Here is a 23,086-nt window from a genome sequence, read left to right as displayed (position 1 = left end):
AGCTCAGAAAAGAGGCGCCTGAGAACTAGGAGCTGAAGGAGCAGCTTTGAGGAAGAGGGGCAGATATGATGCGATGAGGGCGAAGAAAGACAGGCTATGCCCAGAAGGCAAATGTAGATATAAAAGGAGTGAGCTTCCGAGCAGTCACGGCCGGAAAGCGAGTCATATAACACTTACAGGACATTGCCTATCGGAGGCGTACCACCCTCCTTCGTGCGCAATGGATGTTGGTTAATGTAGGAGTTGATGGCGAAGATGAGTGCTGGCCACGCAAGGTATCTATGTATGTAGTCAAAATGACACATTATCGCACACAATAGAGAGTTGGTGGTCATTAGTACCGGGCACAACTTGTATCCACTGAGCAAGTATCAAACCTGTTTCGAGTGACCATGATGAGGCCTGACAGAAACATGCCTGATGTCGCGAGGCCATCTGCGGGGCAACGGCATGGATATCACAATCTTCTCGGGATTATCATACAAATGAAAACGTACCAACTGACTCTTGGAACCAGGTTTTGGGTGGTGTGAACCTGGTTTCGAGAGCAGAGTCGCGTGGGTCGTCCGAAGGCATTTTGTGGGGTATGGTAGGTAAGTACTAAGTGCTGTAAGAGCGATCAGATGGCCCGGAACTTATCAATGTTTCTGAATAAATAAATAGAATTTGGACAGATAAGGGGTCAATTGACATGCATGCACCCTTGTTCACTTTCGCCAAGGTCACCCTCTCCCTCGACAATGGCGGCGACGGCGACGGCGGCGAGCTCATCGGGCACGACATCCACGACACCTCTACGGAATCCTTCTCCTCTCCCGTTCTCAAGTCTTCCCAACAGACGCGCGCTTCGTCGCCGTCCCCGCCATTTGACCTCCTTCGACATCGAACCGAGGGAGCCCCTCACGCCACGACCAACAACGCCCAACGCCCGCTTCAGCAGGCTGCTTGGGACAGTTCTGGGCTCGCCATTTATCATCACGTCCGACCGCCAGTCTCGCAATGTCTCAGATTACAATTTGGACTTGGATATAGTCGACGGCACACTCGCCGCAGTACCACATGACATGACTATCACTCGACCATCATCACCCTCGCCCAGCATGGACTTCTCTATGATCAGTCCTCCAAGCCCTGGCACTGATATTCCTGATATTTTCGCACCACGTAGGCCTCCATTTAGTAACGCGTCGCCGCACTCCTTTTTTGTCTCGCCCTCGCGGAGCAGGGCGTTTACGGTCCACGGCTCGTCATCTACTTTTGGGCTTTCTTACGGAAATGCCACTCGGACTCCCGTTTCATCATCCAAGTCAATGCGGACCATCTTTCCGCGGCTATGGGATGCGTTATCATCTCCGGGACGCAGGTGTAAAGGAAAGGGAAAGGCCACAGACACCATACCGTACATCCTTGGTAGCGACTCAAGCTTTGCCGATTTACCACCTCTCGATGGAGAAGAGGGCGAGCTTATCGATGATGAAGCTTGTTTCATAGATGCGATGGCAGTTTCTGGCATAGGTGAGCGCTATGTTTTCTATAATCGGTGTTGTTGCTTGGGTCGGATCATCTTGAGGTGTTGCTCAAACGTCGGACACTCGGTGATATTCCGTAAGTCCGGAGCATTCGCCCGTGATGTACATGAAAGATGTCACCTGGGCATGGAAGTACTTGCATACTATCATTCCTCATCAGGCTCTTATCGAGGGCGTGTGTGTGATGGACAGCTCTTGGCACCCAGTGCCAGACTCGCGAGCGGCTGCGAGCCCGCACTTGCACCGAGGGGCGTTATATCGTCTGTTCTGTCTTTTTTGAGATAGGCGAGCTAGTAGATGCGATGCGCAGTGTCACTTGCCTTGGGTTCTCGACCATCTGGTCTTCTTGTTTCCAATTGCTTGCCGAGGCCCCTCCGCACCTTGTAGGAATGTTTGACTTCCGAGGCCCATGTGAGGACGCGGACGTGTCTATAGTTGTACCAAAGTCTGTAAACGACGTGACAACGGCTCGGCCCAACAATATTCAGGCGCCTCTGCACTCATCACGTTGATTGACAGTGACATGCTCACATACACTTTTTGCCTCGCGCTCCTTGACTAAATTTTGCTCGTGTCTGACGTTCTATTTCCAGATATCATTTCGCAACTTCCTCCTGAGATATCCGTGCAACTCCTGCGCCACCTGGACCTCGCCTCGGTCATTGCATGCCAATCTGTATCGCGAACATGGAATTATCTTTCAAATGACAATGCGGTGTGGCGCGAGCTCTTTTATCGACGCGACGGCTGGGCCATCGACATCGGTAGAGCGAAGGCACGCGGCTGGAAGACCATTGAACCTGCGCGATCTATCAGTGAAAGCGGCACGAATAAGCTTGTTCACGCTGTGCGACGCATCTCACTTTCATACTCGACTCCACCAGGATCCCCATCCTCTCATGGCCACCCCCCTCCGTGGGCTACCCCATGCCGTGAACCATCTCCATGGAGCCCGGAACTTCCATATTCAGCGCGTCCATCAGCGTCGGACGCTCCACTGACATTGGACTGGCATGGACTGTATCACTCGCGACTCGAGCTTGACAGGCGCTGGGCAGCGGGCGAGCCTCGGGCGACACGCTTAACCGGTCATGCAGACAGCGTATACTGTCTCGAGTTCGACTCTGCACGCATCGTGACTGGTGCGAGGGATCAGACAATCAAGGTTTGGGCGTTGAAGTCAGGGCGCCTGCTTGCGACGTTCTATGGGCATCGCGGGAGCGTCTTATGTTTGAAGTTTGATAAGGATTGGGACGTGGTGAAGAACAGGAATGAGCAGCCGAAGAAGGGGTTCATGGTCAGCGGGAGTAGTGATCGCACAGTCTGCGTATGGGATATGTGGGCAGGGCCGAAGGGCGAGGTTACCGCAGAAGTCAGGACGGTCTTGAGAGGACACATGGGTGGGGTCCTAGATTTGAGGATTGACGAGCAGTGGATTGTGAGCTGGTGCGTGCAAATTTCTAATTTGCTCTCATTGATCCTAACTATGCTCGAACTGGTTCAGTTCCAAGGATGCCGTCATCAGAGTATGGGACAGAACGACGTTGGAGCTGCATCGCACCATGAGTGGACATGAAGGTCCGGTAAATGCTGTTGGGCTTCAAAACGGCAAGGTCGTCAGCGCAAGTGGAGACGGTAAGATGATGCTCTGGGACATCCAGAGCGGAGAACGGCTGCGGACGTTCGAGGGCCATGATCGCGGCCTGGCTTGCATCGAGTTCAAGGTGATTGTTTTGACTGATCTTTCATTGACATACTCTCATGCATCATGCATCATGCCCCCCAGAACGATCTAATCGTGTCTGGTTCGAACGATTGCAAGATCAAGATATGGTCAGCGTCAACGGGCGAGTGTTTGAAGACCCTTGTCGGGCATGATGCCCTCGTGCGGGCCTTGGCGTTCGATCCTGCAAGCGGACGCCTCGTCAGCGCGAGCTATGATCGTACGGTGAAGGTGTGGGACCTGCGCACTGGACGCATGGTGCGGCAGTTCAAGCAAAACCACGTCAGCCACATCTTCGACGTCAAGTTCGATGTGTGTAGGATCGTCACGTGAGTAACCCTATCTCTGAGCATTGCTGGAGGAGACCTACTTATCATTGGACAGTACATCGCACGATCAGAAAATTGTTGTTCTCGATTTCTCGCAGGATCTCGACACAGCACTCTTCGTCTAGACGACAAGTGTGGTATGCTCGCTTCATCACGCCCATGCTTTTTTTGATTTTACAGGCACTCTCATGAGTCATGTACACATTCACGACGAACCGACGAGCGTACAATGATCTCATCCATCTATGTATCATAGCTTTCTTTCTTCTCTTGAGTAGAGAGGAGCACACCCCCTATACCCCATCATCACATGATTCCTACACACGCATGCTGATTCGCTCTCTTGTCTATCATCACCGTCCTCCTCGTACTCTACTTGGTCTTATAATGGGCCCTTCGTTCTCATTTGTCACTCCAGCGTTCCCTTCATTCACCGACATGCTTTCGTTCCACGCCGGTGTTTTATCGTACATGGACTGTTGATTTTCGTTTGATCTTCCGTCTGGTTATTGGCTTTGATGTTTTGTTTTCCGCGACTCGGACATGGTTTTCGGTTCATGGTTTGTTTTGGTCATGGCATTTGCACATCCTCGTATCCCTCAATGTATGTATGTAAACTATGCTTTGGTGCCTCACCGAAGTGAAGACGCACTTTCGTGTCTTGTTGTAGAATTGTATTTTGAGCATATATAGGTCTCTTCAGGGTAGCACAAAGGGCTTATTACACGCTGAGCGGGCCCACCGTCCTTGAGTCAGGCTGGGAGTATGAGAGTTCGAATGCACCGCAAAGATCTGGGTCGGAGACCTCGTGTCATCAGCGTAGGCAGCGGCATCGATGAGTATGTCGTGCGTTTATTGACACAAGAAGTGGTGTTGTGGAGGACCTTGATGAGGTGGAAAAACGCGCAACACGCACGTCAACCGGTACCGCCTAGGAAGCACACGATAGGCGTGTGTAGTGTATGGTTGAAGGGAATGGGAAAGCGGTGATTATATGAATGCTGAATACAGCTACGGGTTTGGTTGGCGAGAAGAGCCGGACCGATAACCTGCAAACAACGCGGTGAGTATAGCTCTGAGGTGAGGCTTGATAAGAAAAAACCCTATTTTCCCATAGAATCCTAAGTAACGACAATCTGCAACACTCATGATATCATCAGCGCTGGAGCTACGGGGCCCTGCGCGCGATCGCGTTTGATGAAAGGTGCTCGCGTAGAGAGCACGAACATCACGTCTCATGTCATGCATGTGGACCCCGGGTGAAAATAGAGGCCTTCACTAAGACTGGACCAACCTGCTATACGGGAACATTCAGCAATCGATGTATTATGTGAACGAAGTTGGACCGGGACGAGTAGGACGGAAACCTTGGGGCCCGTGCTACGCATCCTCGTAAGAGCGAGGAAGCTGAGGATTAGCGCTGAGGGAGGATACTGTATAAGCATCCATACGCACCCATACCTCCCTTTTCAACGATTACCGATTGTTAACGCTCTCATTAGTTCTACTTTTCTGCAATCATTACATCCTCCCAAACAGAGATGGATATGTTCTATAATCAGAACCAGGACTCACAGTACTCACCCTCCCACGCCCACTTGAGTGGCACCTGTGGCTACCAGACGCTCCCAACTACCCAATTGTTTGGGTTTGGTGAAGCGTGCCCGACAACCATGGATTCATGTCCCGAGTACTTTGCCAACACCTCTCACCTTGCCGGCACAATACTACTCTCCTGTATCCCCGCCCGCACAGAATGGGGCCGAATTCGTGGACAGGTACATGTCCAGCTACGGTGGCCTGTCACAACCTGATGCCCTAGATATGAATTACTATGTCGCACTGGCACAGACGGCTTCAACATCGTGGCCAAGCCAAATGCCGATGAGAGACTGTCTGTCTGATGGATACAACTTTGGTGCCGCACTGTCTCAGCTTGCCTATAACTCTGCTTACCTCTATGAACCCACAGAATGTGGCCAATGTCGTGCATGCCCCGTCGCAATCGGTTTGCCGATGTACACAAGTGCGGACTACGATCCATCTCCGACACGTGCAGTCGGCGACGTTATCGGCAACCCGACTGGTAGCTCCATTCCAGTCATGGCGGATTTCGATTTCTCCGACCTTATCGCCAACAATCCCCTCATGTCATGTATGATCCCCCGCTAAACCCTTCTTCATCGTCCCTGCAGACCCACAGGAAGACCGATCGCAGGAGAGCATCGCCATTATTCGAGAGCGACGCCGATCACATTCCCTCCCGGACAATCTAGAAAAAGCGTCGCATTGAGGATGCCTACTACGAGGGCCCATCGACGAGGCGGCAGCGACAAACACCGGGAACAGAGTTTCCAGATTACGATGGGTCCGGAAGGCCACCAGATCCGCTGACGGGTCCTGTATTGATACCTGCTGCCATACCCGACGGAAGGCAGCTATCGAACAAGACCCTAAAAAATACCAATCATATATACAAGACAGTCGTTCTCGAGGAAGATCCTCGGGACCGACACAGCCTCGCAACTATACCATCGGCGAACCCAGGGCCTAGCATACAGCGAAGCCCAGACCAACCAGCGAAGAGCAGCAGCAATGCTACGGCTGGGCGGGAGCCGAAGAGTGCATGCAGAGGTAGGAGCACGAAAACAGCATCGACATCGGCGAAGAGCGTAGCGTGCACATGGCCAGTGCGCATCGCGACCGGCGGCAAGGGGTATCACGAGAGATTCGGGAGACAACACGACATGCTGCGGCATATCCGTACAAAACATCTCCACATACCGCTCAAGTGCCATCAATGTGGTACATACGTCCTTCGAGAGCTGCAGGTGCACCAAGACAGGGAAATATGTAAGAAACATAAAGGGGATTCTCAGTCGATGAAAGAAGAGAGGGGATCGTGGGCACTGGGGAAGATAAAGGAGCCTATGGGGGTCATAAACGAGGGTGAACTGTTGGATGCTGATATCCGGTCACTAGTGGAGGCAATCCGGCAATTTATAGATGCTGATCGCTCACAATCTACCGGCATCGAGGACTACATCGATCGGTGGATGAGGGAAAATGGTTGGGCTGAGAGAGGATGGCAAAGAATGGCAGACATTCAATGGACCCACACGGTTTCTTCCTGGAATTTTCATCGCGCATCAGTTATTTTATGTCGTAGATGGCTATCGATCCGAATATCCTCCTCTTTCTCTCCTCGCAGCTCTCTACGTTGCCATTTCCTTGCAGTTCTGTGCTATACTCATGTACTTGCTCAGACTTGTAAGCAATGTCACATACCGCGGAGTTTTCTTTCCACATTTTCCATTAGCCTCGCCTGAAGAGAAGGGTACAACACCAATGTCTTCAGTTGTAGAGACGGGGGGGGAAGCGGTGGATTGCCATTCTACGGGACCTTGAGTCTTAGACAACAGAGGGAAGAGAAAACATGATTGCGCCCTTGAGGACGCGAGGATATCGTCAGCACGTGCTGCTGTCCACGTCGGCTAGACGAACGAAGGCGGCTTGCCATTTCAATGGCTTCACGATCCGAACCGATGGCACAGATTCTTTGCTTCGCTCACGCGCCTTGTAGGCACTGGAATATACCTAAGTCCCCACGCTGCCGAGTTGGACAGCCAGGAGGTTCATATCCAGGAAATCCCTATACTTCATCACTGATGGCAACGAACGAGCACAGTGGGCCAAATATCGTAGAATGGTCTTGTCTCCTAGAGGACAGTAGAAAATCGCTATGCCGCAGATATCTGCGCCTGCAGATGCCCACTAGATAATTGTGTCTTGCAGCATCAGGTGCTGTTGGAGGGGCGTGGACAGATGTGGACAGCTGCAGTCGGTCTCGGCTCCACGTCATCGCACGGTACGTAAATAGATGAGGAGCTACGCGTAATTTGGAACCTCTTGCGTTCTGTCGCGTTCTGTCGTCGCGTCTGCCTTTTCCTCCTTTGCGGAAAGCTTCAGCGCAGCAGCGTCTCACATCCACCATGCAGTTGTCCACCATCCCCAATCAGAAATCATCAGAAATCACAGTGCTCGCTAGAAGGTTTACACGTCTTTATTCGAACCGGCCACATCCAGAAGAGGTCGAGGATGAAAATCAAGATGAAGACCTTGAGGATCTTGAAGTCGACAAAGTCGATGAAGTCGAAAATGGAAAAACGTCCGAAGTCCTGAAAGAGCTCCTTGCGTCGACTTGCGCAGTTGTCCGAAATGCGCATTTGGACCCATCTAATCGCGACCTCGACACTATTGACAAGCAGGCTGATGAATTGCTCCAAGGGATGATCGAGTGCGCCTATGGCACGCACGAGTCGATCAACTTTTTGCCTTCTTTTGCGCATGATGGCTTTGGGAACAGTCTTATTGAAGATCTCGAGACGAAGGGGGTGGGTGCCTCGTGTAAGCAAGGAAGTGACTCCACTGCTCCCCAAACCTCCCCACTGACCATGTTCCAGCCCCAGAGACGGTGCGTGAATTCATTGAAATCATGACCTGCTACACGGGGCGGCCACTTAATGCTGAGGCTGCCGGTGAGCATATCTTGTTCATGAGCTACGTCTATGCTATAATGACTTTGATTGCTCATACTCCTTTCTAGCATTTCCCGGTGTAACCAGAGAACCCTATGCTCAAACTCCCAAACCGCATGACAAGACTTCCCCAATTGCACGTTTTAGACAGGACGTGCCTAGCTCAATTGTAACTGAGGCTACACTAACCGCTCAAGCGATATATCAAGGCCGCTGCTCGGCCATGAGCAGCAACACTTGTTCTCCTATTGGTCTCTCACTTTCCCACAACTCTACATGCATGACCCTTTCTGCTGCAGGGGGCTGGAAAAACCGCTGTCATGTTCTCTCGTACTATGTCTTTGACAACAATTTGGACGACTTCCCTTATGAAGTCGATATCGAAACAGGCCTGGCGGACATGGTGCGTTACATCCAGATCGACACCCAACGCAAGACCATCTACGCTGCAGATAACGATTGAGTCAAAAGTTGGGTTTACGACATCGATGGTTTGAGGAAGGGCCATCTCGCAACACATACGCTAAACTCAATGAAGGGGGGTCCTCTTGCGCTTATCGACAATAGGAACAAAATTCTATGCGGCGGCAGAGGTGAAGTTGAAGTTTGGGACGTTGACTCGCTTCCCGATCATGGCCCTAAAGGCAAGAAGCGCGTGGGCAAGGGCAAGATCTCCATCAATGATTTCTGGCATGACGAGCCAGAGGATATTGAACGGTTGACAGGCACCGATGCGACCTTGACTATCAAATTTACAGACCCGACACTGGACCCCTTGCGCTGGCAGAGGCTGTCGGATGCTAAAATATTGTGCACGCAGAGAAGGGGCTTTTTGTGCTACACTATCGATCTGCAAACTGGCGGGAAGGTAACGTCGCGCTACTTGGGCCATGGAGGGGAGGTCAATTGCATTTCCGTGAGCGAAGGAGATCCCAATGCGTTCTTGACTGCGTGCAACGATGGCGTCGTGAGGTTGTATGACGTGCGCGAGTCTCTTCCGCGTCTTTCATTCAATGCCGGTGCCGGGTCGGACCCTTGTGACACTGCTCTATATATCCACGTTGAGGGTGTTCCTTGTAAGTTGCCCATATTTTTCAACGGGGAAAACTCTTGCGCTTACACATTCCTTTATTGACACTAGACGACAGTCGTCATCTCTAGTAGCCATAGGTTGGAGTCCATCAAGGTCTGAGACCCTCGCGCACGCGCAATTGTGTACGAGCTCGCGACGAGCAACAACAGCGTGAACAGCCTTTCATGGGATGCCTCGCGCTCCACATTTTACGCCGCCACGGAGTGCCAATACATGGATTGTCTCGGCCGCAATCACGACTATAGGCCCGCACGCATCCGTTCTAGTCATAAGCCGCACAGTCACAATGAGGGACAAATTAGTGAAGACGAGGATGCTGAAATGGACGATAGCGATGACGACGAGGACGAGGACGATGATGATTTCGACGATGATAACGAGGGCGAGAGGTACTGGCTAACTAGGGCCCAACAGTGGCCCAACATGACGAAGACTCCTTTGGGTACGCTTTCGACAGCGGCGACCATGCTCTCTGTATGTCCTCCCATACCTGCTATGCTGATTCTTGAGCCTCAATAGCATTGACACTTTTCCCTAATCTCTTATCGCTTTGGAGTAGACGCCGACCCAAAAGTCCTGCCTGTGTATGGTCAGGCTGTCTCTGATAGTTTTGACTAGGTTTCGGTTTGTCACAATACCGACGAAGCAAAATTATGTCAATCTCAAGCCACCCCACTCAGTTTCCTAGAACAACTCTTGTACTCATCATAAGTTTTGGATTATCTCAACAGTTGCCGATCTTGTATGTGCGAATACCTTGTGTACTTTCCGATGTATAGTTTGTGATTTTGATGTCGTGAGCATGCCGTTGATCCGTGGAATACAAGTGAGAGCCTGGTTCTTTGTCAGGAGCTAAAGGTAGTTTATTCCTCGCTAGGGATGACGGGGGGATGTCAGTGGTTGCTTCAGTTCTGTAATTCTATCGAAGTTCAACGTATGCTCGGAGCGCGGTACTAGCACGGACTGTGGCTTCGTGAGAAAAAGTCTTTTGGCCAGGAAGTGACGCCGTGTGGCCGTGGCACGAACTGCATTGTGGGCGCAGGGGAACATACGGAATTCCAAAGCGAGGCTGTTATTGTTCTGGTCAAAGAGACAAGAACGCGCAGGAATGGCCCAGAGGGGGAGGTGTTTACACGAGCCAAATAGCGCGTCGCCTACAATTCATGGTTCTCGGCCCGAGATCTCGGCCAAAATTCTCCGGCGCCCCAAACCATCGTCCCCGCGCAGCGCCGTCGCCGCCATCGACAGCGAGCCCAGCATCTTTTCACACACCTTCGCCGCCCTAATTTATTTTTTTCTATCCTCCGCCTTGCTCTCCATGACATGCCCCGAAACCACAACCCAGGCCCCTCGACCCTCCGCAACCGCAACCGCGTCACAAACAAGACCCGCCTACGGATCATCAAGGAGAACATCGATGCCGACCCCCTCGCATTCGACGAGGATGAGGAGAAAGCCCGCGTTGTGTCTACCGCAGGTGTCGATGCTGAGGATGCCAACGTGAGTTTTGTTTTTCGCCCCTCCACGCCCCTAGCGACTCTTGTTGAACGACTCCCATGTGGCATCCTCTGATTGGCTGCTATCGTGGGAATTTCATTCCGCGGAATGCTGACTCAGCACTCGTAGGAGCACCATCTCCAAGCCGTCCTGTCTGCGGCATCTCGGCACCATGTCCATCGACCGACTCGTGCGCAGGATAAAAAGTCGCACACCGCGTACATTCCCATCCCCGACAGCACTGGTCTTGTCGACGACTATGATCAGCTGTATCCGTCAAACCGATGGAGGGACCCGTTCTCTTACATCAAGACATCCGAGTCGGTCGAGGAGGCGATCGCGGACGGCCTCAATGGCGGGTTCACGTATTTCATGGATGAGCGGGACAAGGAGTGGTTAGACAAGAATAATGAGGAGGCCAGAGGAGAAGGTACCAGTGCCCAGGGTGCCCTTTCTGCGTCCGGCTCCAGCACTCGCTCTTCGCAACGAAGTGCCAAGGCGAAAGGAAAAGAACCGGATGTGCCCCAGGCGATTGGAATGTCCGAGGATGAGTTTGAGCTTGTTATGGGTCTTTTTGAGAAAGTAACGCATGAAAAGACCGAGTTCCTCCATCATGTATGTCGCGCGTGGAATCGTACTATTATGTACAGAACGCTAATTGCGTTGTTGTAGGGTCTTGAGCAAGGCGCACCTTTTCCACCTTTCTCCGACTACCAGGACACGTTCGCGTCGGCTCTGAGTCCGGATACGTTTTCGACCTTCTCTGTACCGTCATGGATCCCCCAGCCAGCGCAGATGCTCCGTTTCGCGAAAGTTGTGTATCCGTACTGGAAAGAGCGTCGTGTAGAGCGGGGTGGCCACAGGGTTATACCGACACTCAACGTGAGTGCCTTACCTATCCGATCCAGCTATGGAGCTCATTCCTTTGTGGCAATAGTACGACGAGTCCGACGTGAAGAATGAGTCCTACATTTGCTTTCGCCGACGCGACGTCAAGGCGATGCGCAAGACACGTGCCTCCCAAGCGTCATCGTCGGAGAAGCTTATGCGGCTCCAATCCGAATTCCTTGTCTCCTATGAGCTCGCAAATAACGTCGTCAATCGCGAGGTGCTCAAGAAAGAGGCAGCATTGCAGTCTAGAGCAGTATGGGAGAAACGCGAGAGCTTGGTCAATCTCAAGCGGAAGTTTCCCAGCCTTGGGATCAAGGAGGACGAGGAGCTCTTTTACGACAAAGAGAGGGTGCCGAAGAAACCGAAATTGGCTGAAGCCTCAGGGTGTGTATCCTGATTCCCCTTTTGAGTACTATTTCAAATTTATCGCGTATCATCCCTAGTCGTCTCAAGCTCAAGAGGGATAATGGCGAACTCGCGTCGGCGTCGCACGTCGAGGCGGTCATCAGGCCAAAGGATCGTTTGGCTCAGATACAAAACGAGATTGAACGGGATCTACTTCGTTCACGAGAAAGGGATCACCATTGGGAAGATGCCATCGACGTAAGTCGTTCAACATCCTGTCCTCTATAAAACTGGACCTCCAACTACTTGTATGACAGAACGCGTACCAAGCACGGCCGGTCTCGTTTGCTCAGCGTCACTGGAAGTTCATCCCACCTGACATGTCTGCCCCGAGGCGGTCTAGAGAGGATGACTCAGAAGACGAAGACCCTCCTCTGCCAAAGTATCGAGCCATTCGGATTCGCCGTGGACGCGGGGGTGTCTTACGGGTGGATCGACGTTATCGTGTTCCAATATCAACGAACGATGATGATGAGCTTTTCCGACTGCCCGGGCGTCCGCCGCCTGACTCTGAAGAATCACTTGCTGAGGCTCAGGAAATCTCATGGCGAATCCGCGACAGATGGAGGTTCGATGCCGATGATGAGCCACCAGTTGGGCCGGAAGGTTCAGACGAGCAGGATCGGGAACTGATTGATGATTTCGGTATCGAGTATGTGACCTAAATGTGCCTACTCTTGGTCATGCTCAACTTCTTTTTACAGGTCCCTCAAGCGAACGATGACATTATACACCGCTGAGGATCATGCTCGGCTGGCAACTGATCCCACCCTCTACGTTCCTCTACCCGATGGTCGCGTCCAGGCAATCGTTCCATTTAAGCTGGGCAGCACACCAGTACCTCGCAACAGAGGTCAGGTTCCGCCTTCGAAGGCTAGCCAGATGGTAGCCTTGCAAGCTCAGGCTCAGGCTCAGGCTCAGGCTCAGGCTCAGGCTCAGGCTCAGGCTCAGGCTCAGGCTCAGGCTCATCAGGCGGGCGTTGCGCTTTCCATGTCACAGAATAGCGTGACGCCTATCTCTATGCAGGCGCAGATGAAGAAGATGCAACCGCCGATGAACGTACCACAGGTGCGCCTGTCATCGAATGGTGGCATGCGTCCTCCTACTACTCCAACTGTCGCTCCGTTTCCGTCCGATATCACCAATTCGCAAGCTTCATCTCCACACCCGACCACCCCTACTCAGCTTGCCAATGGATACAATGGTGTGGCGCATCATACTTCTAATAGCGCCGATACGGAGATGCGCCCGGCATCTGCTGCGTCCAGTTCAGGTCAGGAAGCCGCTGCTGAACCTCCCACTCCCACTCTTCCCAATCCTCCGATGCAGCTCAAACCTCCCAATCCTCATCACGCTATGAATATGCCCAATGGTTATTATATCAATAACTATAATCCCTCAATTTCCAATACCGCCACCTATATGCACGCGAATATGCAGCACAGCCCGCTCAGTATTCAGCAGATGCAGACCCTTAAGTCTGCGTTCACAGGCCAGGACTTGCCAATACAGGTCAACGGCAACCGACCGGCAGCGTACATGGGTCACGTCGTGCCTAATGGCGCGAACTACAACCTTCCACTTGGTGTCAATGTTGGTCCCAACATGAACATGAATATAGGCAACATCAACATGGCCAACATGGGCGTGAACCTGAAGTTACCGGCCTCGCGGCAGATGCAGTGGGCGTCGACACCTCAGGTCCAGTCGCCGGACGTGCGGCGACAAGCTCATCTCAGTCCATCGCAGGGCAGGGCGAGCCCGGCGGTGTCTATCGCTCATTCGCTGTCTCCGCATCTGCACAGCGGGTCGCCAACGATGCAGGGACAACAAGTCTCTGTTCAGGTGTCACCTTCTCGCTCGGGACAGACGCCTGTAACGTCGCCATCGTTGCAGCAGCAGCAAGCCGCGGTCGGAGGTTCTGGAAACGGGTACTAGGTGGTCGAGTGGAAGCCCGCGCGGATATGATATTCAAGTGTCAATATATCCTCTGATTGGTTCGTCCACGTTCACGACACATAGGTATCTTGTTCAACACTTGGAGACATGATAGCTACCAGATCCTTTTCCTTAGTTCCCCACTTTATTCTTGCTTGTGCCTTTGTGTTATTCTTTTCTTCTTCTGTGTAGTACCCTCCTTTGTTTATCAACTTCTCCCAGTTTTGTCATGTTTTCGTCGATGCACTTTCTGAGATGCATATGTACTGTAGAAAATGGTCTATGTCGGAATCTTTCTGGATCATGATCCCAGCTGGTGAACATCTCAGTGCGCACGTACGAATGGTATGGACTCAATGGAACACATTGCGAAGATGGTCGTCAATTGTCTAACGAGTTGAGAATTAGACTTTTTGTTTGAAGATGCGTGATTAAAGTCCCTAAAGGTTGCTCAGCAAAGATCTGCGTCCCGTCTAAGATGGCATGAGACTGCCGAAAAGGCGTCCAAGTCAGGCGCAAAGGTGTCCGTTAGAACGAATAGAAAGGCATCAAGGTCAACTCTGGCTGTCAGGAGAGGTCAGTCACTAGTCACTGGTTAGCCTAGTGATGCTGCTTTATATATTAATGCAAAAAGAATACCATGTTTTCTTGTTGTCAGGCGCGCGACTTGCAAACAGATTTTGGTCATTCGGTGACCAGCGATTGCTACTAGTGGGGTGTAGAGGTTCCAGTCAATCAAAGTCCGAGCTCGCGAGGAGTAACATATGATTGAGATCTCCCGCATAGGTCGCCCCCAGCTCTACTCTCATGCTGCCACAACTTCGAGTGGCCTTGGCGTGAGTTAGCTTACACCGAGGGTCGATCTCAACATGTCCTATCATGCCAGTCAGTCCAGTATCAATAACGTACTCTTGAAAATGAACCAAATCCCTATCCATGATTTGGTATATTGGGACAGGACTAAGAACCAAGCCCTTGAAGGTGATTGTCAGAGCCAAGCACGATGAGTTACGGGGAAGGGCAAGATGAACAAGAGAGTAGATATCAGTGCTCATTGAGGGGCAACGAACTTGCGAGACAGCTTGCCTGTGATGAATCTTGTCGTTGAGATACAGTCAGATACGGATATCCGGAGACCACGTCGGAGGTTGAAGGAGAATCGTCAACGTTGCTGCCTTTGGGAAACTAGGATAGACTAGGATACAGGCCCTCCACTGCTCTCCGTCGTCGATTGCTTTGAGCTCTGATCAAGTGGATTCGAACTCAGCCGCAACCTGCCGCGTAGTGCCAAGTTTCGAGCGGTGACTCTACCGTGAATTGATTGCTCTATACCACTTCTATACTCTTTGCCAACTACCAATTCTTTAGACCATTTACAGAGGTTATTATAGCAGCTTTTCATGTCAAGTGCACATCCCAGATATCAGAAGTGAAGACACTGATACTCCAATATACTCGTATTGACAGACCTGCACCGCCTTAGATACTATCGTTGCACCGGAGCTGCAAAAAAAAAAAAAAGATTTCTTTATAGCATCTTAAGTTGGGCTCTCTCTCGCTCCAAATTTTTATGGTACCTGCAGAAGCTTCTTAAAATATGTCCTCTTATTTTTTCATATTTTTGAGCAAACTCAAAGGATTATTGTGATGTGATTGAGAAGGGGTGTCCGAAAACGAGCAAATCTTGGGAGTTGCAAATCTTGCCGACGATCGGGTCACACGTCGTCACGTTTAAACTCGAACTCCGACGGCGCGCACTACTCGCGCACTGCGGAACGACCAGATTCAAGCATTACACGCTCGAGACTCTCTGTCACTCTGCCTGTCATCGGGCACTGCCCGTCGAAAACAATTTGGTGAAGAGCAGTGGAGCCCTCAAGGTCAAACAAAATGACCTGAATGCTTTCGGTGATACCTTTTCATATTAATATTTCTTTAGTTTAGTAAATGAGCTCTAGGGTCTGAGAGATCTTGAGCATCTCTCAGATACCTCTGCCCTAAAAACCATTATTTATTGCCTTCTCACTGCTGCACCCAATTTCTGTTTTCAAAAAAACTCTGATACTTGAAGAGTGCTTAAATAAACAACTATGAATTTTTTCAAGAGGTGCCGTCAAAAGTTGCTGCGAGCTCGATTTTGAACCTCTTATACCGTTTGCAGCTCCGGTGCAACGGTAGTACTGATTGCATTTGACAGGTCAGAGTCTCCGATGGAATGCATACCTACCTATGCCTACCCTATATATATGCCACGCATCAGTATGTTTGATCACCGTCCCGTCGTTCCCAGAATCTATCCACCTATAGCCCTTCGATGTCTCCATGCAACAAAACATCGAGGGTGGTGGGAGCAAATCGCATGGGTCTGCCCAAGCCGGACTTGCCAACATACACTTCACCTCCGAGGTGAGAGTCGTCTACGTTACCCCATGAATCCCGAAATCATCACCCCTAAACTATCTTAGCTATGTCACAGATGGGTGGGTACAGCAAGGAGAGGATGATCGTGTAACGATATCAGGCAACAGCGTGAGGCAGATGACTCCCATAGTCGAGGATTTACCTCCACATGACGATACACAACTTCAAGAGTTTAGCCTGGTCGAACCAAACAATATACACTCTCCTGACACACTTCCTTCTAGGGAGGTAATTTTGGCTTGGGAATCAGGCAATAACCTCTATAGCTCTAATTCTTCCTCTGGCTCAATGGCAAGCGTTTCAAGACCCCGAGCACCTGGCATCGTAGCAAATGAGCCATTCGGTGCCCCGCCTGGGTGCGAGATTTACCGTCGCAGCATGAGCCAATCCAGAAGTTGATGCTTGTAAAACTGATTGTTAATCGCAATAGGTATAATCATTCCAGGACACCGACAGGAAATCTCACCTACACATTTTCCTCGCTGAGCTACAACTCGATGCTCCTTCTCCCTCCTCCGGACGCACCAGATACTCGACCCCGATATCACATTTCCGTCCATATGAATTACTTCATCCCGACTTCCTACATCACCGTTGTCCGGAAGGGCGCCACAGAGAATGGCCAGTGTGTTGGTGAATTCGAGTACGTCCTTTGCCTCTAATGTCGAAGACACTTCTAAACATATTCTCAGGATGGGATTGTCGGAGCGACGGAGCACGGTCACGATAGGACAATACGAGACTTTTCTCAGCTCGGTGCTTTCAAGGACTGGCAGCCATCTGAATGTACGTAGGCATGTTTTTGCCGTCTAGTAGCGACAAACTCAATCATCCTTACTGTTCTGTAGGGCGAATATCACTGGCGGAACCTCGACCTTCATCTGTATTGGGACTGCAGGGGAAGGCTTTTCAAAGTGCGTGCACCAACGCTTTTAGCTTTGAACTTGGTGTTTTCTGTATTGAATTCCTCCCCGCTACAGTGCTTTATGATCAACGACGTGACCAAGGCTCGAGCGGCTCTGGCTATATATGAGAGCCCTGGCTTGCATGATCTGCGACGCGAGGGGATCGATCTCGTCCATTGCCTTGAGGTCACACCCGACGGCCAGGAGCATTTTGATCTGATCTTACTCTCGGTACTCATCATCGAGCGGAAGCGGCTGACGCCGCTAGGGAAGGATCTTGGGAAACGACTGGATGCGTGATGCTACACCCTCTGAGCCTGGACATGCCCTTTTCATACAGGGCGCTGCATCTTCGTTCGCGTATGTTATGCTTCTCTTGCCAAGTGTCACTTGTGCCATGTGAGTAAAGGAGCCATTATTCGATGTCCAGCGTGAAGGTCTACTCGACGCCCACTCTGTTGATATTATTCTTTTTTTGCGATGAGAGTTTGTGATGAATGCAACGTGCGACACGTGCAAAGACTAAGGGAGCGGCATTCCCTCTCACAGGTCTTCGCAACCATCGTGACTGACCATCCGACATCATCAGTCTCAAATTGATGACCTGCGAGATCATGATATTTGTGTCTGATGCAGATGGATCCATTACGCACAAGCGAGACCTCAATCACGGCTATATCATGATGACCGAACGCTTGATCGAACTGAGGAAGGATCTCGGTGCATATAAGTGGTGGGAGTCACTATTGACGCTCACCTTGTTCTCGAAACTCATCCACAGTATACAATGTTGCATCGCAACGCCTTGATGAGGATTGTAGGCGGAGGTCGCAGGAGTCCTCCTGAGCCAGACTTGCCTGCATACACAGCGCCTCCAAGGTGAGAGTTCTGTCTATTACGTCTCATACATCAATGTTTCATACGTGACGCTTCACAGCTATACCACAGATGCGCGGGTACAACAGGGAGAGGACGACCGTGTCACAATTGTCGGTGAGAGTTCGTCGAGGTCGGAGACCCCGACGGTGGAAGATTCGCCTCCACCCGTCGACCAGCTTCTACACGCCGAGCCTAGTTCGACAGAACTTGGTGATGCGGATCGCTCCGCGGAGACACTGCCCTCTGAGGAGGTCGTGCTGAGCTGGGAGCCAGACACTGACCCCGACGCAGCATCCACAAGCACCATCTCTTTACCGGGGCATGACTCGGCGTCGAGCGTCCATCGACCTCGCGCACCTGGCACGCTCGCAGATGAGCCATTCGGCGCTCCACCTGGGTACGTCGACAACCACATGCCCACTAATTGCAGAAACTGACTTGACGATGCCCTCACCAGGTATAGCACCTCAAGGACCCCGACAGCGACTCTGGTGTACACCTTTTCCCCGCACTCGTTCAACTCGATGCTCCTCCTTCCTCCTCCAGATGCGGCAGACACCCGGCCACAGTACCACATAGCCATCCACCTGAACTGTTTCATACCGTCGTCTTTCATCACCATCGTCCGGAGGGGCGCGACGGAGAACGGCCAGCATGTCGGTGAATTCGAGTGCGTCCAGAGACCCTCGTAGCTGAACAGACGCTGATCGGACCAGCTAGGATGGGGATCTCGGAGAAGGCGAGCACGGTCACGATCGGGCAGGACCGAAAAGCGATGGCCGCCGTGTTCTCGAAGACGGGCAGCCACCTGAGCGTGAGCACGAGGGAGGCTTCGCTCGCGGGGACGTCGGCGCGCTCATATGCTTCCGTGTTGTTCTGCAGGGCGAGTTCCGCTATCGGCACGCCGGCCGCGAGTTTTACTGGGACTGCAGGGGACCGCGCCACAAGGTACTGCTACGCGTGCTCCTACCTTGCCTTTGGGGCTCTTCAACTGATGCTATCATGTCATGCCAGTGTTTCCTGATGAGCACCAGGCACGGGGTCGCTCCTCAGCCATTGGCTGTATACCACCGGCCAGGCGTTCCCCATCCGCAGAGCATACAGGCCAACGTCCATCTCGGCCAGCTCCAGGTCCGGCCCGTGGGACAGGAGCACTTCGACTCGATCGTGATCTCCTTGCTCATCGTCGAACGGAAGCGCCTAACGCCCTCGGGCAAGGCTTTTGGAATCGTCTAGGTACGTGACGTGTTGGCGAGTAGTTCAAACACGCCGAAGAGGGACACTGCTCAGAAAGTGGATGCCTGGCATCGCTGGGGACGCGTCGTGAGGACTACGCCTCCCAATTATTTTGGATGCGTATGGACCAATAGTGTAATACCCCCGGTCTCTACCTGTACGCGAACCGATAATGTAAAGACCTTTTTTGACACAAAACATCGCAGGCCGCGCCGCGCCCGCCCGACGCGTCCACGCGCGCGCTCACATCACCACCACCCGCTCGCCCGCGCCCACCTCATACGGCGCCGCGCTCAGATCGCGGCGGTGCATCACGTGCACCCCGAACAAGAGGCGCCCGCGCGCGTCGCGCCGGCGCACGCTCAGCACGTTGTACGGCTCGCGCGCGCGCGCGCCCGTGTCCTGGTCGACGCACACCATCTGGCAGCGCCGGCACGGCGCGAGCGCCTGGAACACCTGCGTGCCGACGCGCACGAGGTCGAACGCGTCCTCGGCGAACGCGAGTGCGGGAAGGGCGCGCGGGGCGCGCGGGGGGCCCGAGGGGGGAGGGGCGGATGGCGTAGGCGGGGCGCGCGTGGCGCGCGGACGGAGGATGAGGTTCCCGCGGAAGCACGACGTCTTGATCGTCGTCGGCCCATCGGCGTCGGCGTCGGCGTCGGCGTGCGAGCCTGCACCCTCCGCGAGCCACGCGTTGACGGCGTCCACGCTCGCCTCGTTGAGCAGCAAAAACGGGCTCTCGTTCGACAGCAGGATCGGCACCGGCGTCGCGCCCATCACGCCCGCCGCGCCCGCCTGGCCCGGGAAATGCGCGTGCCGCCCTGCCCCTGCCCCTGCCCCTGCCCCGGTGTGCGCGTGCGCGTGCGACGCCGGGGGAGACGGCGGGAGGCGCGCGAGCGCGCAGGGGATGCCGAGGAACGCGGTGAGGAGGCGGTCGGCGTCCGAGTCGGGATAGCGCAGCGGCCGCACGACGTCCGCGCAGACCCTGCCCACCGACCCGCGCTCCGCCCCCTGCGTTGCCTCCTTCCCTCGCTCCCGCTGCTCCTGCTCCGTCGGCGCCGCGAGCGGCACGCACACCTCCTCCGCGTCGGGCGCGGCGCCCGCGCGCACGCGCAGCACGCCGCGCGCGCGGTCGACGGCGGGGCGCACGAGGCACATGCGCGGGTGGCGCTTCTGCGAGAGCGCGCGGCCCGTCGCGGGGTCGACGAGCATCCACTCGCGGTCGTACTGCAGCCCGTGGGGCTCGACGGGCCAGCGCGTGCCGCGCGGGATCGAGATGCCGCCGCAGGACTTGATTGGGTCTAGTGGGCGAGGCGGGGTGGAGGTGAGTGGGGGGCCGGGGTGGGAGGGAGGAAGGAAGGAAGGAAGGAAGGAAGGACGGGCTTACATACGACTAGGTCGCCGAGGACCATGCCTGACGCGCCGGTGTCCGTGTCCGTCTCGGTGTCACCTGTGCCCTCCGCCTCTCCCGGCTCGGCGAGAGATGGCTGCTGCTGCTGCAGCGCCTCCGGCCCAACAGTCCAGAACCTCCTCAAAAAGCGCACCCACCGCTGCACGTCCTCAACCGTACTCGACGCCCCAAAACTAACCCTCACGATCCCCGTCGGCTTCTTCCCCCCCGCCCCGTCCCCCTCGCCCTCGCCCTCCTCACCGGCGCCCCCACCAAACTCCTCCTCGTCCCAGCAAACCCCCCCAGCCCGCGCGTTCCCCGCGATCTCCGCGTCCGAGAGCCCCAGCGCGCCCGCGACCGCGCCGAGGTTGCACAGCGCGCCCGCGCGCAGGTGCACGCCGTTCAGCGCGGCGAGGCGCGCGAGCTCGACGTGCCCCACCGCGCCGCCCGTCGCGCGCAGCAGCGTGAAGGCGAGCGTCGGCCCGCCGTGCGCGTGCACGAAGCGCGTGCCCGGCGACGGCGGCGGCGACGACGATGGCGACGCGGTGCGCGGTGTCGAGGAGCCGGAAGCGGACGTAGACGTGGACGTAGGCGGGCACGACGGCGGCGGCGGCGGCATCGCGCCGTACACCCTGCACACGGGCCTCCCGTTCGCGTGCCTGAGCGCGCGCATCTCGCGCGCGCACGCGGCTGCGAGTGCGGCTGCGTGCACGCCGGCGCGGGCGAGGGAGCCGAAGAGGCGGGCGTGGGCGTCCATTGCGGGGCCGAGGGCTGCGATCTCGAGGAAGGGGAGGGTGCCGGGCTCGAAGCGCGCGTGGAGGGCGTCGGGGTCTGAGAGCGTGTCGTCTGCTGCTGGTGGTGGTGGGCGTGGGGGTGGATCGGCGGCGGTTGGTGTGGAGGGCGAGGGGGGAGAGGATGGGGGTGGGGGTGGGGGCGGGAGTGGGGGTAGAGCGGGAGAAGGCAGGTGGGAGGGGAGGTGGGCGCGCGGGGTGCCGCGCGGGATTGCGAAGGCGGGGGTGGAGACGGAGAGCGCGTCGACGGTGCCGCCGCCAAAGTAGCCTGTGCGGCGGAGTGCGCTGACGGCGGTGCGCTTGATGAGGAGCACGCCGAGGCCCGTGGGGTAGGCCTGCGCGCGCGTCAGCTGTCCGGCGCTGGGGACGGGAGGCGAGGAAGAGCAAGGGACGCACGTAGGGCTTGTACAGGCTCGCGACCACGAAATCGGGCGCCTCGTGGATGGGGACGGCGGCGAGGTCGAGGGTGCCGGTGGCGAGGAGGGCGGCGGCGTCGATGAGGACGCGGGCGCGCGGGTGGGCGCGCTTGACGGCGGCGGTGAGCGCGTGGGCGTCGAGGCGGCGGCCGGTGGCGTTGCATTGGGCGGGGAAGGCGAAGAGGGTGCGGGTGCGGGCGTGGGCGGAGGGGAGGCCCGCGGCAGCAGCGGCGGCGGCGGCGGACGCGGGGGTGGGCGAGGAGGAGGCGGCGGCGGCGGCGGCGTCGATCCAGGCTTCGGTTTGGGCGAGGTCGAGCGGGTAGACGGGGGCGTGCTCGCGGAGGGCGACGCCGCGGATGCCGACGACGCTCGTGTGGGCCTCCTTCGTATACACGAACTGCGCGCGGTCCCCCGGCCCGTGCTCGTCCTCGCCGCGGCGCCAGTCAAAGGCCTCTGCGACGAGGCGGCACCCCGCGGTCGCGCCGGCGGTGAACACGAGGAGCCACTCGGGGTGTTGGGCGGGCGGGAGGGCGAAGAGGGTGGCGAGGAGGCGGGTGCGGGCGGCGGCGATGCGGGATGCGGTGGAGGCTGCGGAGGGGGAGTGGAGGGAGTGCGGGTTGGAGAGGAGGGTGTGGGCGAGGGCGCGGGGGAGGGCGGTGAGGAGGGAGAGCGGGGGCGCGGGCGGGGAGGCGGCGTGGTCGAGGTAGGTGGCGTCTGCGTGGGGGAGAGTGGGTGAGTGCGTGGGTGGAGAGGGCGGGGGAGGGCGAGTGCGGCACCTCGGAGGGCGGGGAATTCCTGCTCGAGGAGGGCGGTGAAGTGGGCGGGCTTGAGCCCGTAGTAGGCGTGCTCGCGGCCGCCGGCGTAGGCCTCGTACTGGCGGCGGATCCGCGCGTCGGCGTCGGCGTCGGCGTCGGCGTCGGGGAGCTGGCCTGGGTGCGGGATCGCTGCGGCGGGGAGGACGGCGGACGGGGCGAAGCTGCCGTCGGGCATCGTGTTCAGGCCGTGGAGGTGGTCGTGTGCGGGAGAGCAGGACGCATGGGGCTTGCTTGCTGAGCAATACAGCGCACGCTCGAATATTCACGCCACGCGAGTCCATATCAGGACCGCT

General features: G+C 55.3%; 10 protein-coding genes across 10 annotated transcripts; 8 read left to right on the top strand and 2 right to left on the bottom strand.

Moving 5' to 3' along the window:
* Positions 1 to 3: 3 nt before the first annotated feature.
* Positions 4 to 576, bottom strand: HETIRDRAFT_105528 (uncharacterized protein; the record flags this gene model as incomplete). Its single annotated transcript, XM_009552545.1, has 4 exons — positions 4 to 94; positions 178 to 279; positions 378 to 435; positions 498 to 576. 4 exons carry the CDS (start codon positions 574 to 576, stop codon positions 4 to 6), a joined length of 330 nt encoding a protein of 109 aa, XP_009550840.1.
* A 2,088-nt stretch (positions 577 to 2,664) lies between these two features.
* On the top strand, positions 2,665 to 3,706 carry HETIRDRAFT_326886 (uncharacterized protein; the record flags this gene model as incomplete). The annotated part of the gene is made up of 4 exons (XM_009552544.1): positions 2,665 to 2,975; positions 3,034 to 3,253; positions 3,316 to 3,581; positions 3,637 to 3,706. Coding segments are annotated over 4 exons (867 nt in total), but the record flags the coding sequence as incomplete, so codon positions are not given.
* A 70-nt stretch (positions 3,707 to 3,776) lies between these two features.
* On the top strand, positions 3,777 to 4,064 carry HETIRDRAFT_327789 (uncharacterized protein; the record flags this gene model as incomplete). Its single annotated transcript, XM_009552543.1, has 1 exon — positions 3,777 to 4,064. The coding sequence occupies one exon, from the start codon at positions 3,777 to 3,779 to the stop codon at positions 4,062 to 4,064; it is 288 nt and encodes a 95-aa protein (XP_009550838.1).
* Positions 4,065 to 5,254: 1,190 nt separating this feature from the next.
* On the top strand, positions 5,255 to 5,753 carry HETIRDRAFT_105530 (uncharacterized protein; the record flags this gene model as incomplete). Its single annotated transcript, XM_009552542.1, has 2 exons — positions 5,255 to 5,359; positions 5,433 to 5,753. The coding sequence occupies 2 exons, from the start codon at positions 5,255 to 5,257 to the stop codon at positions 5,751 to 5,753; spliced, it is 426 nt and encodes a 141-aa protein (XP_009550837.1).
* A 1,820-nt stretch (positions 5,754 to 7,573) lies between these two features.
* HETIRDRAFT_429590 (uncharacterized protein) lies at positions 7,574 to 9,311 on the top strand (the record flags this gene model as incomplete). Its single annotated transcript, XM_009552541.1, has 5 exons — positions 7,574 to 7,988; positions 8,045 to 8,119; positions 8,188 to 8,522; positions 8,658 to 9,195; positions 9,268 to 9,311. 5 exons carry the CDS (start codon positions 7,574 to 7,576, stop codon positions 9,309 to 9,311), a joined length of 1,407 nt encoding a protein of 468 aa, XP_009550836.1.
* A 1,224-nt stretch (positions 9,312 to 10,535) lies between these two features.
* On the top strand, positions 10,536 to 13,943 carry HETIRDRAFT_125510 (uncharacterized protein; the record flags this gene model as incomplete). Its single annotated transcript, XM_009552540.1, has 8 exons — positions 10,536 to 10,712; positions 10,839 to 11,324; positions 11,382 to 11,591; positions 11,647 to 11,984; positions 12,044 to 12,203; positions 12,263 to 12,657; positions 12,710 to 13,721; positions 13,875 to 13,943. The coding sequence occupies 8 exons, from the start codon at positions 10,536 to 10,538 to the stop codon at positions 13,941 to 13,943; spliced, it is 2,847 nt and encodes a 948-aa protein (XP_009550835.1).
* Positions 13,944 to 16,257: 2,314 nt separating this feature from the next.
* Positions 16,258 to 16,763, top strand: HETIRDRAFT_174042 (uncharacterized protein; the record flags this gene model as incomplete). The annotated part of the gene is made up of 2 exons (XM_009552539.1): positions 16,258 to 16,349; positions 16,409 to 16,763. The coding sequence occupies 2 exons, from the start codon at positions 16,258 to 16,260 to the stop codon at positions 16,761 to 16,763; spliced, it is 447 nt and encodes a 148-aa protein (XP_009550834.1).
* Positions 16,764 to 16,861: 98 nt separating this feature from the next.
* Positions 16,862 to 17,569, top strand: HETIRDRAFT_421455 (uncharacterized protein; the record flags this gene model as incomplete). Its single annotated transcript, XM_009552538.1, has 3 exons — positions 16,862 to 17,007; positions 17,057 to 17,150; positions 17,213 to 17,569. 3 exons carry the CDS (start codon positions 16,862 to 16,864, stop codon positions 17,567 to 17,569), a joined length of 597 nt encoding a protein of 198 aa, XP_009550833.1.
* A 487-nt stretch (positions 17,570 to 18,056) lies between these two features.
* On the top strand, positions 18,057 to 19,384 carry HETIRDRAFT_454647 (uncharacterized protein; the record flags this gene model as incomplete). The annotated part of the gene is made up of 6 exons (XM_009552537.1): positions 18,057 to 18,148; positions 18,207 to 18,545; positions 18,606 to 18,818; positions 18,869 to 18,962; positions 19,031 to 19,096; positions 19,163 to 19,384. The coding sequence occupies 6 exons, from the start codon at positions 18,057 to 18,059 to the stop codon at positions 19,382 to 19,384; spliced, it is 1,026 nt and encodes a 341-aa protein (XP_009550832.1).
* Positions 19,385 to 19,627: 243 nt separating this feature from the next.
* On the bottom strand, positions 19,628 to 22,968 carry HETIRDRAFT_429587 (uncharacterized protein; the record flags this gene model as incomplete). Its single annotated transcript, XM_009552536.1, has 4 exons — positions 19,628 to 20,682; positions 20,769 to 21,897; positions 21,959 to 22,692; positions 22,755 to 22,968. The coding sequence occupies 4 exons, from the start codon at positions 22,966 to 22,968 to the stop codon at positions 19,628 to 19,630; spliced, it is 3,132 nt and encodes a 1,043-aa protein (XP_009550831.1).
* Positions 22,969 to 23,086: the final 118 nt, after the last annotated feature.

Source organism: Heterobasidion irregulare (assembly GCF_000320585.1).
Source record: "Heterobasidion irregulare TC 32-1 unplaced genomic scaffold scaffold_10, whole genome shotgun sequence".
Classification (NCBI taxonomy): Eukaryota; Fungi; Basidiomycota; class Agaricomycetes; order Russulales; family Bondarzewiaceae; genus Heterobasidion; species Heterobasidion irregulare.
Note: the sequence above shows the minus strand (reverse complement) of the source record. Positions and strands in the feature narration are given on the sequence as shown.